This window comes from Oncorhynchus clarkii, chromosome 10 (assembly GCF_045791955.1).
Source record: "Oncorhynchus clarkii lewisi isolate Uvic-CL-2024 chromosome 10, UVic_Ocla_1.0, whole genome shotgun sequence".
Lineage (NCBI taxonomy): Eukaryota > Metazoa > Chordata > Actinopteri > Salmoniformes > Salmonidae > Oncorhynchus > Oncorhynchus clarkii.
In genome coordinates this window covers 23082382-23103681 of record NC_092156.1, presented here as the reverse complement: position 1 = coordinate 23103681, position 21300 = coordinate 23082382, and the positions used below count along the sequence as shown (strand labels likewise).

The 21300-nt window shown below is 43.2% G+C and overlaps 1 protein-coding gene across 1 annotated transcript in view; it reads right to left on the bottom strand.

Annotated features, from left to right (window-relative positions):
• Positions 1–241: 241 nt before the first annotated feature.
• Positions 242–21300, bottom strand: part of LOC139418156 (protein turtle homolog B-like) — a 175387-nt gene continuing 154328 nt past the window's right edge. The window contains exons 18-21 of the mRNA XM_071167387.1: positions 18463–18549; positions 7858–9537; positions 2236–2366; positions 242–1161 (exon numbers count right to left, since the gene is read on the bottom strand). Coding sequence (XP_071023488.1) covers positions 947–1161; positions 2236–2366; positions 7858–9537; positions 18463–18549 — 2113 coding nt within the window. The 3' untranslated portion in view covers positions 242–946. The remainder of the gene's footprint in view (positions 1162–2235; positions 2367–7857; positions 9538–18462; positions 18550–21300) is intronic.

The following is a 21300-nucleotide window of genomic DNA, read 5'->3' as shown; positions in this document are numbered from 1 at the left end:
GGTGGGCAGTCTATGTTTGTTTTTCTATGATTTGGGGATTTCTATGTTTCAGCCTAGTATGGTTCTCAATCAGAGGCAGGTGTCATTAGTTGTCTCTGATTGAGAATCATACTTAGGTAGCCTGGGTTTCACTGTTTGTTTGTGGGTGATTGTCTATGTTAGTGGCTTGTGTCAGCACAGTTCTCGTTATAGCGTCACGGTCGTTTATTGTTTTGTATTCAGTGTTCAGTGCTTTCTTTAATTAAAAAATCATCATGAACACATACCACGCTGCATTTTGGTCCGCTCCTTACGATGATCGTGACAGTTACCAATTGGATTTTCACACTTGGAGTTATTAAAATTGTGTCAAATTTCAACCAAACCCTGCTTAAATAAGTTATAAGATCATAAAAAACATACACGCCAATACAGTTGTGTTCAGCTAGCTGAGCCTCGTTGTGGTGCCATGTCCTGTGTTCTGAGGTATATTTTGTAGGATCTGAGTGAGAACCCTGTGTGGATGGGAGAGTCTCTGGGAGGTGATAGAGGGCTAGCAGAGTGAGGCAGGTGAGGATACTCGGGTGAGCAAGGTGCTGTAAACTGAGACCTAACTAGGCTTCATGGGCCGTTTTTACAATGGGCTACGCCTGTACTGAAGTATAAAGATGAGATAGAAAGTGAAAACCTCAAACGGGTCCTTTTCCAAATGGTTAGAACATTTGTTTCAAAGTAATCTATGTTGTAGCACACAGTATTGCTACCCTCAAATTAAATGTTTTGCACTGGAGTAAAACTTTGGAAACATTGGATAGCCACTGTTTTACTTTCAACTTATTTTAAAAAAGGAACTTAAATCCATTGATTGATGCTGGGGAATGAGCAACGCTTTAGACTGAGAGGTCATTTTCCAGGTGGGGTTTTGTGGCATTTTGGGGGAAGAGTGTAACCTGACTCCCCCACAGTGTCAGAGGAGAGTGGCATGGTCTGGGTCCATGTTATCCATGCTGGCCAAAATGGCCTTCCGGTCCTCCCGGGGCGGGCGGCGGTACAGGAGAGCGGAGAAGCGGGCATAAGGGTCCTGTCTGACTGGCCGTTTCTTCTTCTTGCGGAGGTAGAGAGCTTCTTCGGGCTGGAGTACCTGAGAGGTGTAGTCCTGCTGGGTCTGAAAGGTGGAGACACCTGGAGGAGGGGGATAGCGACATACAGGTCAGAGGTGAGCGAGCCCTAGGTCAGGATAAGAGGGCAGAGGTGGAGAGTAAGGGTCCTGGGTGCTATCAGACAGACATTGGGTCGGAAGGTGAGGCATGCAAAACACACAGGAAACCATGGGTCAGAAAAAAGGGTGGTTGAATTAGAGAATGAGCTCAGTTCCAATCCAAGGTAAATAATTTACACTGTACCACTCACCACACCATACCACCACAATATGGTTATTTGCGCACAATACTCTAGGAGAGTAGATACTTCCCAATCAGCAAAATGTAAACGTTACTCGGGTTACATGATCATAACGTCCCCATCCTCAATAATAATTAATTAACACATTTGGATAGCTACAGTAGGCTTTAGGTTTAGCAAATGCTAGCTAGCCAACAGTCCATAAAATGCATTTCAATGCCAGATGAATGACACTATTGGTTTGAATGTTTCAAATCCATTAAAGGGCTTCTACAATGTGGCACCTACATGTTTGGGACCAAAATAAGGTAGTTATGATCTTACAACGGTTCAAATAAGTTAATGAGTTAGAAATGCAACATGAATAAGTGAGACGTTGAATTGTATGATTCAAAAGATAAATTGTATTAACTGATCATCTACAGTCATTTGATACCTGTGTAAGTATTATTAGAAATTATGTCATGACTATGGAGAAAGTTGGCGTCGAAGTTAGGTTTCTGGAGAACTGCAGAACTCATTGAGGGAACTACCTTGGTGTTACCACCACTACGGCTGGGTATCAGAGATGGGGAAAATATCACACCATGGTACCTTAATCACACCATAGTGGCGTGCCGCTGAGTAGATAGCATCGTATGATGCATATATGTAATTTGATTGGCGCCTGTAAAAGAGAAAGTCCTTGTTAATCCTGCTGTGGTGCAGTCTCGAAAAATATATATGGCTACTGAAAACAAATCTGAGTCTGCCAGACACAATTTCTGTCATAAGAGCGGTATGCCACAAAATGTGCATGTTATTCAATCATTGTCTTACGTCAGGACCATACAACCACAACGCCAGAGGACTCACCTGTTTTTCTTCTGGACTTGGAGTTGTTGTTGTTGACCACCATCATCTTCTTGGCCTTTTTAATACGTTGGTACCTCAATGCATCACACCTCTCAGACCCCGCAGGGGCACTCGGCTCACCTCGACAATTTCTGAACAAAAAAGGAGGGAGAAGACACGTAACCCTGAGGAACATCTGTCTACTGGACCTCTCTGTCTGCATGAGAGGCCCTCAAAGTCCAAGGATCAAACCTTATGAGTTCTGCTTCACATTACCTAACGTTTGGAGCAATGTGACACACCTGAGGTTTCTGACTGAACAAAGCCAATAGTTCGGCCAAACGAAATCAAGAGGTATGTTTGTGTGACTTGAATCTAGGGTGTTCCTGTATTTTACACTATCTGTTCTATGATTTGTTAAAAAATATAATCATCCTTGTAACAAAGTTGTGATGCGTCAATTTATCCCAAGGTGAGGTATACAAGATTATTACAGTGCTTAAACATTTAGAAAAAAGATTTGCACATGTTATTTTCAGAGGGGAGTGAAAATATATATATAATAAAAAATAAACCATACAAATGGAATTTGATTTCAAGCTTAAGTGTAAAGAGCAACACTTTCTTATGGTTTATTTTACCATTTTTATTCTGAAAAGAACAGTTGCAAATCTGAAACAATATTGTCATTTGTAGAACATGAACGAGTATCCCTATCCAGATACCGAGGCACCTTAAAACGGCAGCCCACAAATTCTGTCACCAACACACCAGTTCCTCAAAAGACACGAAAACAAATAGCATTACAAAGGGTCTGTCCTCCAGCTGTGGCTGCAGAGAGAAATTGAAGGCTTTTAGAAGAGGGGGAAATCACAGCTGAGCGACAAAGCATCATCAATATGTATTCATAGACATGGATACTGTCTACAATGGGCTTCACCATGCTGACAGGGAGAGATGGCGGGAGGGGAAAATGGCTACTTGGGAACAGTCACATTACGAAAAATAAGCCAAAGCCAAAACCAAAACGAAGCACTCGGACAACAAATGTAACAAGAGTTTATTCAGATATTTGTTTTTTGGGGGGGAACTGAATATAAATATTTAGCGATGGCATGCATGGCAGTTTGCACATGGAACAGGACTTTAAAGGGGAATACTCTGAAAAGTGGTCATATATGGCTCAGTTGGTAGAGCATGGCGCTTGCAACGCCAGGATTGCGGGGCTGATTCCTGGGGCCACCCATACTTAAAATGTATGCACATATGACTGCAATTCGCTTTGGATAAAAGCGTCTGCTAAACGGTATATATTATATTATTATATAAAAGCACTTCATAGGACTGTGGACCTAAAACCAGGGGTGCTTGGTCCCCCTCACACCCTGGGCTAATGCTACTTTCCCCACAATATCAAGAAAGTGTGTCAACAGTTGTGGAAGGACACTTGCTTCACATGGTAGTGAGAACTGTTCTGCAGTCCAAACTTACGAGTGTAATTAGGTTATTTGCGTGTTTTGTTTCATACTGACTGAAGTTAAGGGAGTTTCGACTGCCAATCATATAAAATATTTCCCAAGAGCATGGGTCCAAAATATTTAATTGGTGTATTTACAAAAGCACCTTAAGTAAGAAAGGATAGTATGTCTACTGCTTGAGAGGAATGCTAAGAATGTAAGAAGTCAAAGAGGACATAACAAAGTGCCCATTGCCACAACCCACAAGACTAGACGAGAGAGACAAGCTACTACAGTCTGGACAATCTATAATATAACATTGGGTAGGCTTAGAAAAAGGCTATTACAATTGTAATTGTCTTTGTCAGATACATATATATTTCCTCTGATATCTACTGCTTATTCTTAATTAAGACACAAAAGAAAGCACAAAAAAGTAAGGATAAGTGCAGCTAAGCTGCCAAAGTAACACCATTATACATAATAATGCTTCTGTGGTCAACAGAACAGATAACATTTTTGTCAGGGCCTTGCTTGTGCAAGGACTTTCTTTCAGCTTTTTATATGTACCTGTCAGCTGTCATGGTAATTAACCAAAACATTCTTCATCGAAAAAGAATGTTGTAATAGTGTTGTTAGCATTCATCTCAAGCATGCAGTTGTGTCAGTGATACAGTGCCTTCAGAAAGTATTCACACCCCTTGACTTTTTCCACAGTTTTTTGTGTTACAGCCTGAATTTTAAATGGATTAAATTTAGATTTTTTTTGTCACTGGTCTACCTACACACAATAGTCCATAATGTGAAAGTGGAATATTTTTTCTGAATTTTTACAAATCATTTAAAAATGAAAAGCTGAAATGTCTTGAGTCAATAAGTATTCAATCCCTTTGTTAAGGGAAAGGGGGATACCTAGTGAGTTGTACAACTGAATGCTCTCAACTGAAATGTGTCTTCCGCATTTAACCCAACCCCTCTGAATCAGAGAGGTGTGGGGGGCTATCTTAATCAACATCCACAGTGCACAGGGAACAGTGGGATAACTGCCTTGTTCAGGGGCAGAATTACAGATTTTTACCTTGGGGATTTGATCCAGCACCCTTTTGGTTACTGGCCCAACGCTCTTACCAACAGGCTACCTATGGCAAGCCTACATAAGTTTAGGAGTAAAAATGTGCTTGACAAGTCAAATAATGAGTTGCATGGACTCACTCTGTGTGCAATAAAAGTGTTTACGTTACTTTTGAATGACTACCTCATCTTTGTACCCCACACATGGAATTATCGGTAAGGTCCCTCAGTCAAGCAGTGAATTTCAAACACAGAGTCAACCACAAAAACCAGGGAGGTTTTCCAATGGCTCACAAAGAAGGGCACCTGTTGGTAGATGGGTAAAAAAAAATAAAAGCAGACATTGAATATCCGTTTGAGCATGGTGAAGATATTAATTACACCTTGGATGGTGTGTCAATACACCCAGTCACTACAAAGATACAGGTGTCCTTACTAACTTATTTTCCGGGAAGAAAGGAAACCGCTCAGGGATTTCACCATATTTTCAAGCATAGTGGTGGCTGCATTATGTTGTGGGTATGCTTGTAATCGTTAAGGACTGTGGAGTTTTTCTTCTGGATGAAAAAAAGGAATGGAGCTAAGCAAACAGGCAAAATGCAAGAGGAAAACATGGTTCAGTCTGCTTTCCACCAGACACAGGGAGATGAATTATCCTTTCAGCACAAGGCCAAATCTATACTGGAGTTGCTTACCAAGAAGACAGTGAATGTTCCTGAGGGGAAAGTTACAGATTTGACTTAAATCTACTTGAAAATATATGGCAAGACCTGAAAATGGTTGTCAAGCAATGAGAGCTTGAAGAATTTTGAAAATAATAATGGGCAAATGTTGCACAATCAGGTGTGAAAAGCTCTTAGAGACCTACCCAGAAAGACTCACAGCTGTAATCGCTGCCAAAGGTGTTTGTACAAAGTATTGACTCAGGAGTGTGAATACTTACGTAAATAAGATATTTCTGTATTTTATTTTCAATAAATTTGCAAACATACAGTACTAGTCAAAAGTTTGGACACACCTACTCACTTCAAGGTCTTTCTTTATTTTGTACTATTTTCTACATTGTAGAATAATAGTGAAGACATCAAAACTATGAAATAACACATATGGAATCATGTAGTAACCACAAAAGTGTTAAACAAATCTAAATATATTTTATATTTGAGGTTCTTCAATGTAGCCATCCTTTGCCTTGATGACAGCTTTGCACACTCTTGGCATTTTCTCAAAAACTGCACATCAAAAAGCCTGTGTGTGTGTGTTCTGTTATACATCCTGTGTGATGTGATCAATCCGTGAATTCCAGTTAAGATTGAAATTATTTATTGTACTTTAACAGTTCCAACCTAGACAGGTATGTAGGAGTATGTAGTAGTGTTTTTAATGGGGAAAAATAATCATGAAAATATATTTATGGGTATTTCATTGTTATTTGTTTTTGTCTATATTGCATTTTTTTGGGGCAGAAGGGCTAAGAAATGTACCGATATTTACGTATAGTTGCATATTTTACTAAGCTTGGGTCCCAGGAAAACACAGAATTTTTCATTTGGTTTCCAGGCGGAAAAAGTTTAAGAACCCCTGGTGTAGATGGTTGAGGAAAAACATCCATTTTGTTTTCAGGCTGTAACACAATCAAATGTGGAATAAGTCAAGGGGTATGAATACTTTCTGAAGGCTTTGTATGAGTCTAACCTCCAAATCAATTATCATAAAGGGTGACATATGCATGTTTATGTCAGAATGCATACATTATTGCAGACTGTAGGACTCAAAATGCATAGTACTTTGAAAAAAGGAAAAAAAGGAAATGCAAGTTGATTGGAGTAACAAACTAAACAAAGCAAGACCGAAAGACTCGTATTCCCCTTTAAAGGACGAGGTGATTCAAAGCCCCACCTGCTGCCCCCCCCCCCCCTTTCAGACATGGATCCAACCCTTACCTATTGTGGTGTAGAGGACCTGGTCACAACAACGCTGCCCAGATAGCTGAGATCAATCAAAAACAAAGCAGGTAAGACTCCAGGAGCCATCAAGAACCACCAACTGCCCCTAATCAATAATGATGGAGACATTGCAACACATGAAAGCGGACAGATCCCTGCAACACGCTTCGCCCAACAAGCCTCCCTGGCAGTCAGACCAGGGATGTCCTGGGAGCAATGGAGGGGTGGGTGAGGGATGGGGTTGGGGTGGAAGGTTCAGGGAAGAGGCAGTTCATGCAGTCAGGTTACTAAGGACGAGGATGGACCCCCCTGTGCCTGCTGAGATGGACTCTCATAAAAGTACCCTCTGCATGATAAATACCGAGTCCTAAAAGGCCTAAGAGTTAGACACAGCAATGGTGTTTGTTTTGTCTGAAAGTCAATTCGGATGCACATATGGGATTCCTCCTGTTGGGTGAAAGCAGGGTAAAGCATGACACACATGGAAAACCAGGGATCCTGTGGTGATGTCCCTCTGATTCCAGGCTTTTAGGGGCTTGTATCAAACAAACTGCACAATGCATTTGAAATGGTTTAGATAATAATGGCAATTTCTCCAAAGACTTACTGTAGCCCCGAAAGGTCTGTAAGGTAATCTGTGAAGCAAATCATTTCTCTTGTTAGGTCACAAAGGAGTTGATCCACCAAGTCCGAATTTAGAGGAAAATTAACAATCGGGGTTTGTCAAAAGACAAGTTTGGTACAGTGCTTCACAGATTCAATGGATGGATGTTTGAAAGTTGATGTCTTACATGAAAAGCAGCATTGATCGAGTTGAAAACGTCAGAACTCCCAAGCCCATAAAATAAATCTATACAGCAAAATTACATTGCAATGACTAATGTAAGAGTCCCTAGTCAATTTATCATCATAAATTCTATTCTTTGATTAAGTCATTTGTCAATAAAAAAATTTAAAAAAAATATATTGATATTTCACTCTAAAAACTGACATTTGTATGTAGTCCAACCCAAATTTTCCTGACAAGTGTATTTAGCTTTTAAAAGTAGAACCAAAATTGTCTTCAATGTAACTGCGTTCAGAACTCAAGGTGCAACCTAACAAGTTAAAGCAATTGGTAATGGGGCAGATAACAAGTAAATCCCTCTCTGAAGGCCTAGTGCACCTACCCTGAAGCTGAAAACTGGGGTGGAGAGGGCTCGGACGGAAGGACTTCCTCCTCAGTTCTCTTCTGGGATGGTATCTGCCCAATGGGATCACTTGGGATCTGCCCAAACATGTTGCTGCTTTCCATGGGGGGTGACGGGGACTGGGACGGGTAGCTTGTGGCGGAGGTGGCAAAGGCCATGTGGGAGCGGAAGCTGGGACTTGCCCTCTTGCTAACCTGACCATGGGCGGGAGAGGAAGAGGGAGACGACCTCCGAGAGAAGCTGGCTGAAGAGGGGGGAAGCAGGGTGATCTCAGACATCTCTGGAGGTATGGAGGGCTGGACGAAGCTAGGACGGGGACGCGGTCGCACTAGAATCTCTGGGGAGCCCTCGTGGGAACTAAGTGGACTCTGGGTGAGGGGCGAGAGGCGGGAAGGTTGGAGGACCATCATGCTAGGCTCCATTCTACGAGCCTGCCTGGGGCTGAGCCGGGGGGTAGGCTCAAACCACCGGGTGTCCAGGCTACTGAATGTGCTAGAGCTGCCCATGAGGGCTGTTGGGTCGGGGTAAGGCAAAACCGGCACACCCATACCGTAGCTTATGTGTCTTAGCTTCCCTAGACTCTGAGCCTCTTGCATAGCTAAACGCTTGACTGGAAGACCCTGAGGCTTGACCTTGCTGGGAGACTTGCCTGGACAGCTCTTTGGGACCTCCAGCTGCAGAACACCGGGATAGGAGGGCACCTGGAGAGAGGATGGCTGGAGAGCACCAGGGGGAAGAACATGGGGAGGAGGAAAGAAAGGTTCCCGGTGGAGATGCAAAGGTTGGTGGGGTGGGAAAATGAAGTGGGGCCTTTCCAGATTTGCAAAGGGGAAATCGGGTCTGTGCCAGATCTCCGGGGAGTGAGAGGAAGAGGTAAGCGTCAGGGGAAGGGGGAAGCTTGAGACGGCATAGTGATGAATATCTCCTTCCCCCATCTCCTCAGGGATGCGGTGGTGACCAAAGGGCCCTTCGGGGTGGTAAGGTGGCGATGACATGACAGAGCTCAGAGGGCTGGTGTCTACCATGTAGAAAGGGGGTGGAGGGTCGGGTTCCCCAGGGCTGCCAAGGTACCCGTAGAAGTGATCGTGGCTCTGGGGGAAGGCTCTGTGGTGCAGGGAGCCTTGGATCTGCCCCGTGGCCCCAAGCCGACTGCTCTCCATGATGGTCATACCTTCCATGGGTCTCTGAAAGCGGGGGCTGTAGGCTGGTGGCTGCAGGTAAGACTCCTGGCTGGAGATGGGGGAGATTTGGTGAGGTCGAAGGGTTGCCATGACGGGGGGCATGGGCCCGGGATCATCGTTCTCCTCATCCGACTGGCGGAATTCGGGATAGCGGTCTGACTCTTCGACGAAGGGGAAGCCCTCAATTCGCCGGGGCTTGATGGAAATCATCTCCATGTCGCTGGGGTCCATGACGAAGCGTCCGTCAGGGCCTCGGCTGATCAACTCAATGGGCGTGGTTGCCTCCATTTCATACTTGGAGACGCTGTACTTTTTGCTCGTTATTGCTCGCTTGGTTTTCTTGTACAGAGAGAGTTCTTCCTTCTTCGCAGAACTTGGGGGGATCTTCTTCATGCTCATGCTATGCCCGTCCTCAGAACACTCTGATGGTTGTCCCATGGAACGTATACTCTCCGGACTCACCTTACCAGAGGAGGACCTGAGAAACAATGGAAAGACAGAAGGCCAGTCAATGCCTGCTCACCTACCTCCTTTAACATGACTCAGCAAACAACCAAACTAAGCACCTCTGTCAATGCCTTTACTGCCAGGCAACATTTTAACTGGAAATTACGATGGAATAAATAAAATAAAGTCTCCAATCAGAGATGACACATGTATCCATAAAAAATGATTTTTTTAAAGAGCCAAGCTCTGACTATAAGTGTTTCTTATTTTAGGTAACAAAATAAATATTGTCATAATTGTTTATCTGAATAAGTTTAGTTTGAGCCTGAAGTTTAAATGGGGATTTCAGACACTGCTACGATGCGCAAATGATTTGATCTGACAAGGCAGTGATTGAATGTTGATTATGTTGATTATGAATAGAGGATGGAGATGGAGGGACCATGTGCAGCAGTAACTTTAGAGTTTTGGACTGCTCTCCTACGCAACATTCTAAATAAATTGTTGAGTCATAGGTGCATGATCTTGGTATGGAGTCAGATGACCCACTGAGTAAAGTATATTTTATGTGCAGGGTTAACAGTCTATGTTTTCTATTAACTTTCCATTTGCTCAACCGCATCACTTGAACAGCTCAACAGGAGACTGTGCCGATTATAAATCATGTCTGCCTGTTAGTTTCTGATTGAGTAATATTTTCATTGTTCAGTCATGGTAGTGTAATTGATGTGAAGTCAGTCACATGAATTAAGTGTCTCGCAGTGGAATAACAATGCTTAATGTGTGTGTTGTATCACCTGACCTTTCCATTTACTTAGATTTGAATAAACCTCTGATAGTCATTGCCTCTGGTTGGTTCTTACATGCTCCCCCATCACACCCACACATTCCCATTGCCCAGACATGGCCATCTTGATGACTCAGGTGACCATCTTTAGCAGAGTGGGCATCTCTCCCTTTTCCCCTCCTTTTTTCTCGATAAGTCTTGTCATTACTCAAACTTCCCTGGACCACATACTCTCGAGCCTTGTTCTCACTATATTTATATGTGGTGTTGACATGCATGTTATTTGTATTTCAAATTGTGATTTGAATTTAAGAATATCCACTTAGAATACAGTACATTCTAAGGTTCTCATTGTAGAAATTGGACTACGTGTTTGTTATTAGTTGTATGGGTTTTATTCATTAGGAAGAAATTTGAAAGCCCATTTAGTCAAAGAGAGTATTTATGTTATACCAAGAAATGAGGAACAACAAGCATTTTCCAGAAAAGAAAAGAGAAAAATCTAGACGATATGATAATACTTTATTCAGAGTACCAAAATACAATGTAAGGCTAAGGCTTTTCAGTCTCTCTATTTTGCTGAATCACTAAGGCCTAGCTGTGCTTGTGATGTCTGCGGTGGCAATGGAGGGGCTGAGTTTCGAGGACCCGCATTGAAAAGCAATGACGTTCTCATTCTCTGCTACGTATGAGGCACGTACGTTCTCTCTCCGCAGAAGGCACTGTCTGTCGTGGTGCAGGGTCTTCAAGTAGAGTGCGTGACACAGGCAAACACATCTGACTCCACTGGACGCAGAGCACAACCCACATTCAAGATTCTTCCAGCAAGCTATTCAATATCTACTACTCATGTGGTTCATAATATCTAAAACTATATCAACAAGTTGAATACATAGAAATAGCTATTACAAGCAATGCTATACACATACTTCAGTCTAGATAGAACTGTAATATGTAATATGCTGGCTTGTTTGTTTCTATAAAAATCACTTTTAAATATAGTATGACATTTACTGAATGTGCCATTTTTCATGTTAAGATTGTCATCGCTCATATTATTATGAGACAAAGATGTATTAACACTGGTTATAGAATGACTTTTAGCAGTACAGCAGATGAGGACAATACACGTATGTAAAAGTGAGAACCTCATAAGGGTTCTCCTGGTCATATAGATTCACTGGTTTGATTACAACGCTGTAAAATTACAGGTGGTCACATATACAACATTATACTTCTAGTATGTTACTGTATGTACTGTATATAATGTGCCATGTGCTTTTATACAGTAACATGAGCACCATTTGGCACCAACACTGTATGCTTACCATTACACATACTCACTCTACTAAACTTAACACTAAATACTGTTGACTTTTCAAGGAATCCAACAGAATAGCTGAGAGGAAAACAGCAAAGCATAGAACAGAGTAACTGCCGGAGAAAATAACATTGTGTTGAATTAACTACGTATCACATGAAATCAATTCACAAAGAAAATAAGAAAGGGTTTCATGGTTGGGCAGGGTTAAGTCAAGCTCGGGTGTGCAGGGGCAGGTTCATCACAAAGAGATTCAGGGGCTGCTCAGCTGCAAACAATCTGGAAGGACACAAGGTATATTCAGCTAAGACTTTTTGTGACATACCAACATGAGGGAGATTTCTACAGTATGCTGTTCATTCTAGCAAAAAAAAAGGTGCTATTGTTATTGACAACAAAGTAACAGTGAAAAAACTTGCTTGTCTAAAGATAGGACAAACTCATGAGAAACCACAGTGAAATTTGATGAGATTAAATATTTATGTTGAAACTGACATAGAACAACTATGTATTGTGTGAGTACGTCCTGCAGACAGCCACATTAACATTTCCAAAAGTCTAAAATTAATTCTGTAAAAATTAATTTGACTTTGGAAAGCCTTTGATGAAAGCCTGCATGCTTGATATAATTGTATTTATTTTTTATTTCACCTTTATTTAACCAGGTAGGCAAGTTGAGAACAAGTTCTCATTTACAATTGCGACCTGGCCAAGATAAAGCAAAGAAGTTCGACACATACAATTACACAGAGATACACATGGAGTAAAACAAACATACAGCCAATAATACAGTAGAAAAATAAGTCTATATACAAAGTGAGCAAATGAGGTGAGATAAGGGAGGTAAAGGCAAAAAAAAAGGCCATGGTGGCGAAGTAAATACAATATAGCAAGTAAAACACTGGAATGGTCGATTTGCAGTGGAAGAATGTGCAAGGTAGAGATATAAATAATGGGGTGCAAAGAAACGAAATAAATACAGTAGGGGGAGAGGTAGTTGTTTGGGCTAAATTATAGATGGGCTATGTACAGGTGCAGCAATCTGGGAACTGCTCTGACAGCTGGTGCTTAAAGCTTGTGAGGGAGATAAGTGTTTCCAGTTTCAGAGATTTTTGTAGTTCGTTCCAGTCATTGGCAGCAGAGAACTGGAAGGAGAGGCGGAAGAAGAAGGAAGAATTGGTTTTGGTTTTGAGGGTGACCAGAGAGATATACCTGCTGGAGCGCGTGCTACAGGTGGGTGCTGCTATGGTGACCAGCGAGCTGAGATAAGGGGGGACTTTACCTAGCAGGGTCTTGTAGATGACCTGGAGCCAGTGGGTTTGGCGACGAGTATGAAGCGAGGGCCAGCCAACGAGAGCGTACAGGTCACAGTGGTGGGTAGTATATGGGGCTTTGGTTGACAAAACGGATGGCACTGTGATAGACTGCATCCAATTCATTGAGTAGGGTATTGGAGGCTATTTTGTAAATGACATCGCCGAAGTTGAGGATCGGTAGGATGGTCAGTTTTACAAGGGTATGTTTGGCAGCATGAGTGAAGGATGCTTTGTTGCGAAATAGGAAGCCAATTCTAGATTTAACTTTGGATTGGAGATGTTTGATGTGAGTCTGGAAGGAGAGTTTACAGTCTAACCAGACACCTAGTTATTTGTAGTTGTCCACATATTCTAAGACAGAACCATCAGAGTAGTGATGTTGGACGGGCGGGCAGGTGCAGGCAGCGATCGGTTGAAGAGCATGCATTTAGTTTAACTTGTATTTAAGAGCAATTGGAGGCCACGGAAGGAGAGATGTATGGCATTGAAGCTCAGCTGGAGGGTTGTTAACACAGTGTCCAAAGAAGGGCCAAAAGTATACAGAATGGTGTCGTCTGCGTAGAGGTGGATCAGAGACTCACCAGCAGCAAGAGCGACATCATTGATGTATACAGAGAAGAGAGTCGGTCCATACAGAGAAGAGAGTCGGCACCCCCATAGAGACTGCCAGAGGCCCGGACAACAGGCGTTCCGATTTGACACACTGAACTCTATCAGAGAAGTAGTTGGGGAACCAGGCGAGGCAATCGTTTGAGAAACCAAGGCTATCGAGTCTGCTGATGAGGATGTGGTGATTGACAGAGTCGAAAGCCTTGCCCAGGTCAATGAGCACGGCTGCACAGTATTGTTTCTTATCGATGGCGGTTAAGATATCGTTTAGGACCTTGAGTGCGTGGCTGAGGTGCACCCATGACCAGCTCTGAAACCAGATTGCATAGCGAGAAGGTATGGTGGGATTTGAAATGATTGGTAATCTGTTTGTTGACTTGGCTTTCGAAGACCTTAGAAAGGCAGTGTAGGATAGATATAGGTCTGTAGCAGTTTGGGTCAAGAGTGTCCCACCCCTTTGAAGAGGGGGATGACCGCAGCTGCTTTCCAATCTTTGGGAATCTCAGACGACACGAAAGAGAGGTTGAACAGGCTAGTAATAGGGGTTGCAACAATTTCGGCAGATCATTTTAGAAAGATAAGTTCCAGATTGTCTAGCCCGGCAGATTTGTAGGGGTCCATATTTTGCAGCTCTTTCAGAACATCAGCTGACTGGATTTGGGAGAAGGAGAAATGGGGAAGGCTTGGGCGAGTTCCTGTGGGGGGTGCAGTGCTGTTGACCGGGGTAGGGTTAGCCAGGTGGAAAGCATGGCCAGCCGTAGAAAAATGCTTATTGAAATTCTCAATTATAGTGTATTTATCGGTGGTGACAGTGTTTCCTATCCTCAGTGCAGTGGGCAGCTGGGAGGAGGTGTTCTTATTCTCCATGGACTTTACAGTGTCCCAGAACTTTTTTGAGTTTGTGTTGCAGGAAGCAAATTTCTGCTTGAAAAATCTAGACTTGGCTTTTCTAACTGCCTGTGTATATTGGTTTCTAGCTTCCCTGAAAAGTTGCATATCACGGGGGCTGTTCGATGCTAATGCAGAACGTCATAGGATGTTTTTGTGTTTGTTAAGGGCAGTCAGGTCTGGAGAGAACCAAGGGCTATATCTGTTCCTGGTTCTAAATTTCTTGAATGGGGCATGCTTATTTAAGATGGTGAGGAAGGCATTAAAAAAAAAACGGCATCCTCTACGGACGGGATGAGATGAATATCCTTCCAGGATATTCAGGAAAACAGCAGGTGTATTTAGAGGGCAAGTTGGTTAGGATAATATCAGAGGTGTATTTAGAGGGCAAGTTGGTTAGGATGATATCTATGAGGGTGCCCGTGTTTATGGCTTTGGGGTGGTACCTGGTAGGTTCATTGATCATTTGTGTGAGATCATGTATGAACCTTTATTTCTTATAATACGCTTATAATATGTCCATCTATGTAGGAAATGTAGGAAATTTTCTTAAAAGTGACTCAAAATGGCTTATTTAGTAAGGATGATTATGAGAGTAATTCTAAGATAATAATAAGGGGGCCATACATTCTTATGACAAGTATTATGATGCATTCTAACAGCATAATGGATTACACCTGCACACTTCAAGTAAATTGTTACCGGAACTTTCAACCCACAGTTAAATTAAGAACTGAATGATGTTGACATTTTTATGGCAACGTATTTGCTATGTTTAAACCACAATCTGTAACTTTCATTCCCAGTCAAAAGTGCTGCCCATGCATGTACAGTCCCAGTCAAAAGTTAGGACACAACTACTCATTCAAGGGTTTTTCTATATTTTTACTATTTTATACATTGTAGAATAATAGTGAACACATCAAGACTATAAAATAACACATATGGAATCATGTAGTAACCTAAAAAGTTGTATATTTATATTTGATATTCTTCAAAGTAGCCACCCTTGCCTTGCCCAGATGAGGTAGTCATGAGGTAGTCACCCAGAATGCATTTCAATTAACAGGTGTGCCTTGTTTAAAGTTCAATTATGGAATTTCTTTCCTTCTTAATGCGTTTGAGTCAATCAGTTGTGTTGTGACAAGATAGGGGTGGTATACAGAAAAGAGCAAAGAGAAACGACAGTACATCATTATTTTAAGACATGAAGGTCAGTCAATACGGAAAATTTCAACAACTTTGAAAGATTCTTCAAAAATCATCAAGCGCTATGATGAAACTGGTTCTCATGAGGACCACCATGCAGAGTTGTCTCTGCTGCAGAGGATAAGTTCATTAGAGTTACCAGCCTCAAAAATTGCAGCCCAAATAAATGCTTCACAGAGTTCAAGTAACAGACACATCTCAACATCAACTGTTCAGAGGAGACTGCGTGAATCAGGCATTCATGGTCACATTTCTGCAAATAAACTACTACTGAAGGACACCAATAATAAGAAGAGACTTGCTTGGGCCAAGAAACACGAACAATGGTCATTAGACTGGTGGAAATCTGTACCTTAGTCTGACAAGTCCAAATTTGAGATTTTTGGTTCCAACCGGCATGTCTTTGTGAGAAGCAGAGCAGGTGAACGGATGATCTCTGCATGTGTGGTTCCCACCGTGAAGCATGAAGGAGGAGGTGTGATGGTGCTTTGCTGGTGACACTGTCTGTGATTTATTTAGAATTCAAGGCACACTTAACCAGCATGGCTACCACCGCATTCTGCAGTGATACGCCATCCCATCTGGTTTGTGCTTAGTGGGACTGTCATTTGTTTTTCAACAGGACAATTTGACCAAGAAGGAGAGTGATGGAGAGCTGCATCAGATGACATGGCCTCCACAATCACCCGACCTCAACCCAATTGAGATGGTTTGGGATGAGTTGGACCGCAGTGAAGGAAAAGCAGTCAAAATGTGCTCAACTCCTCCAAGACTGTTGGAAAAGCATTCCAGGTGAAGCTGGTTGAGAGAATGCCAAGGCACACCTGTTCATTGAAATGCATTCCAGGTGACTTACCTCATGAAGCTGGTTGAGAGAATGCTAAGAGTGTGGAAAGCTATCATCAAGACAAAGGGTGGCTATTTGAAGAATCTCAAATATACCATTTTGATTTGTTTAACACTTTTTTGGTTACTACATGATACTACATAGTTTTGATGTCTTCGCTATTATTCTACAATGTAGAAAATAGTCAAAATAAAGAAAAACCCTTACCTGAGTAGGTGTGTCCAACATTTTGACTGGTACTGTATATGTAAACTGTGTGGGTGGGTCTTGACATATGTCACTGCCACAGAGTTATTTGAATTATGTGGTAACCTAACCTTCCCCCAAACTAAAGACTTCTAGGGGTCTTTTTGGAGTTGGATAGCCCAGACTTCAAATAACTGTGGGAGTAATTTGCACTTTTGATAGGGAAAGAAAGTTACATTTGCCCAAACTCTCCACACATTGTACACATTGTGTCAGGGACAACAGGTTTGACTAGAAATTAAAGTAACAGATAATGGGGGCAGTAAAAGCAAATTGTCATAATTACTGAATAACTGTCAGCTTCTGTTGAATATCAATCTCATTTGAAGTAGAACAAAAGAGACTCCATTTTCCAATGGTCTCCCTGATGTAATCAATTAACCAAACCCATTGCTTTCCAGTTGTTGTACACCAGACCTGTTCCCTTTATATAGCCATCCCAAACTTAAAATGCCATTGGTCTACCTGTGCTAGGTTTTAAACAGGTCAGACCAGAGCATGGGATGCTATGCCCATGAGCTTCATGACAAGTGGCAATATGTTCCTCTAATGTTGCTGTTATATTCTCAGTGTATGGCACAGGAGGGAAGTTAGGGGGTGGGACGTGAGGAGAAGCAGCAGCAGCAGCAGCCGACCAATGAAACCCACGAGATGGGAAGAGAGAATACTGGGTGTGTAGGCCCAGTGGAAATCCTCAATGGGACAGAGTCGTCTGTCGATTCAAAGAAGAGTAAACAACCACACTGGAGTGGTTTCATCTTACATGTCCAGCATGGTGGTCAGCATCGGGGGCAATTGGTACCATTTCGGGAAAACTGAATACAATGGCCTCCTGTGCAATGTTGAATCAGGCACTTGTGTTATTCATATACAGTGTGTGTACAAATCATTAAGAACACCTTCCTAATATTGAGTTGCACCCCCTTTAGCCCTCAGAACAGCCTCAATTCTTCGGGGAATGAACTTAACAAGGTATCGAAAGTGTTTCACATGGATGCTGGCCCGTGTTGACTCCAATGCTTCCCACAGTTGTTTTAAGTGGACCGGATGTCCTTTGGGTGGTGGACCATTCTTGACACACGGGAAACTGTTGCGCGTGAAAAACACAGCAGCATTCAAAAGCACATCAATATGTTTTTAAAGAGCAGGTGTTCTTAATGTTTTGTACACTCAGTGTAATTCACTGTAGTTACACCACTTACCATGGCTTATATGTCAATTTGAATTTGGAGCAGTCTGACCGCTTAAAATCCTTCTCGGTTCGCGGTGCTATCACGCTATGTTTGCACGCACCTCGGGGAGACCATTAATAGTACTGGTCTGAATTGCTAGTTGGCCCAATTTGGGAAAATTTCTGAGATATCGGGATCTAGGGCTTTCGTCTTGATTCGGATGTATTTAAATTCAGCTCAACAGCTTTCTCAAAGGGCACTACCCAACAATGCTGTACGCACGTCACCCTCTGCTGGACATCTAAGACTATGACTATCTCCGTGGACCATAAAACAAGTATGACTCCAGGTAGGTTGCTTAGTGTGTATCTTTTTACAGCTGTATCTATTCAATAATTCTGCATCTCCTGTGAGTGAACCGTGAGGGAGCTTAGGGCCCCAATTGCTTGAACCAGCATGTGACCGTGCGACTGTGCCCAGCACACGAAGCATGCGGCCAAGCCAGCCAGCAGCACACTGACTGAGGGGCGGGCTGAACAAGGTGCAGGTAGCCACACTCACTGAGGGCTGGAGGGCGGGGGCTGGTAGCTGCTGGCGTCTGGCCCCTCACAGTAGGGCTCTATGCCGGGCAATGGGCTAAGAGGAGTCCTGCGGTGGGAAATACAACAGAGACGGAGAGGAGGAAGAAAAAGAGGGGAGAAGAGGGAGGAGGAGGAATGCTGTCAATGAGTCTCCAGAGCTTCCACATGTCCAAACAGAGAAAGAGAGAGAGAAAGAGAGTGAGGGATGATAGAGGAGAGACAGAGAGGAGGGAGGGAGAGAGAAAGAGATGGTCAGAGAAACAGAGTGAGTGACAGAGGGTGTGTGGGTAGGGATAAAAAGATGGAGAGACAGTGAGACAGAGAGGGGGGGAGAAAGAGATACAGTCAGAGAAACGGGAAGAGAAACCTGGGGATAACCTGAGTCAGAGAAACAAGCAGAAAGCAAAAGGGAGGCAAGACAGAGAGAAAAGGGAGGAGAGGAGATAGAAGCAAGAGCTAGAAACAGAGAGGAATAAAGAATACAGGGAGGAGCGAAAGACACAAGAAGATATTTGTACAATGCACGTCTGACAAGCTCTCCATTTATTAGGCACAATGAGTCATTCAGCATACCATTAGACACCCACACATGCTAGGACTACATACTGAGTACTGTGGAAGTAATGCATTTCAGAGAGAACGGGGGTATCCCTCTGTCTGGCTTTGGTAGCAGCACCACACACACCCTTGTTCCTATGTCTTTTGGGAGACATTTCCAAACCTCCTTCTTACTTTCAACCCTAAACCTATTAGCAGTGACCACAGACCATTTCTCAGTTCCTATGCTTCCTGGCTGATGTTTTGGTCACTTTTGAATGCTGGCGGTGCTTTCACTCTAGTGGTAGCATGAGACGGAGTCTACAACCCACACAAGTGGCTCAGGTAGTGCAGCTAATCCAGGATGGCACATCAATGCGAGCTGTGGCAAGAAGGTTTGCTGTGTCTGTCAGCGTAATGTCCAGAGCATGGAGGCGCTACCAGGAGACAGGCCAGTACATCAGGAGACGTGGAGGAGGCCGTAGGAGGTCAACAACCCAGCAGAAGGACCGCTACCTCCGCCTTTGTGCAAGGAGGAGCAGGAGGAGCACTGCCAGAGCCCTGCAAATTGACCTCCAGCAGGGCACAAATGTGCATGTGTCTGCTCAAATGGTCAGAAACAGACTCCATGAGGGTGGCATGAGGGCCCAACGTCCACAGGTGGGGGTTGTGCTTACAGCCCAACACCGTGCAGGACGTTTGGCATTTTCCAGAGAACACCAAGATTGGCAAATTCGCCACTGGCGCCCTGTGCTCTTCACAGATGAAAGCAGGTTCACACTGAGCACATGTGACAGACGTGAAAGAGTCTGGAGACGCTGTGGAGAACGTTCTGCTGCCTGCATCATCCTCCAGCATGACCGGTTTGGCGGTGGGATGGCATGGTGTGGGGTGGCATTTCTTTGGGGGGCCGCACAGCCCTGTGCTCGCCAGAGGTAGCCTGACTGCCATTAGGTACCGAGATGAGATCCTCAGACCCCTTGTGAGACCATATGCTGGTGTGGTTGGCCCTGGGTTCCTCCTAATGCAAGACAATTCTAGATCTCATGTGGCTGGAGTCTGTCAGCAGTTCCTGCAAGAGGAAGGCATTGATGCTATGGACTGGCCCGCCCGTTCCCCAGACCTGAATCCAATTGAGCACATCTGGGAAATCATGTCTCGCTCCATCCACCAACGCCACGTTGCACCACAGACTGTCCAGGAGTTGGCGGATGCTTTAGTCCAGGTCTGGGAGGAGATCCCTCAGGAGACCATCCGCCACCTCATCAAAGTTGGATCAGCCTGTAGTGTGGTTTTCCACTTTAATTTTGAGTGTGACTCCAAATCCAGACCGCCATGGGTTGATAAATTTGATTTCCATTGATCATTTTTGTGTGATTTTGTTGTCCGCTCATTCAACTATGTAAAGAAAAAAGTATTTAATAAGAATATTTCATTCATTCAGATCTAGGATGTGTTATTTTAGTGTTCCCTTTATTTTTTTGAGCAGTGTATATATATACACACAGTTGAAGTCGGAAGTTTACATACACCTTAGCCAAATACATTTAAACTCAGTTTTTCACAATTCCTGACATTTAATCCTAGTAAAAAATTCCTTCTTAGGTCAGTTAGTCTCACCACTTTATTTTAAGAATGTGAAATGTAAGAATAATAGTAGAGAGAATGATTTATTTCAGCTTTTATTTCTTTCATCACATTCCCAGTGGGTCAGAAGTTTACATACACTCAATTAGTATTTGGTAGCATAGCCTTTAAATTGTTGACTTGGGTCAAGCTTCTCACCTTAAGTTGGGTGAATTTTGGTCCATTCCTCCTGACAGAGCTGGTGTAACTGAGTCAGGTTTGTAGGCCTCCTTGCTTGCACACGCTTTTTCAGTTCTGCCCACACATTTTCTATGGGATTGAGGTCAGGGCTTTGTGATGGCCACTCCAATACCTTGACTTTGTTGTCCTTAAGCCATTTTGCCACAACTTTGGAAGTATGCTTGGGGTCATTGTCCATTTGGAAGACCCATTTGCGACCAAGCTTTAACTTCCTGACTGATTACTTGAGATGTTGCTTCAATATATCCCCATAATTTTCTTCCCTCATGATGCCATCTATTTTGTGAAGTGCACCAGTCCCTCCTGCAGCAAAGCACCCCCACAACATGATGCTGCCACCCCCGTGCTTCATGTTGGGATGTTGTTCTTCAGCTTGCAAGCCTCTCCCTTTTTCCTCCAAACATAAAAATTGTCATTATGGCCAAACAGTTCTAAGGCTATTCCAGGCGAGAAA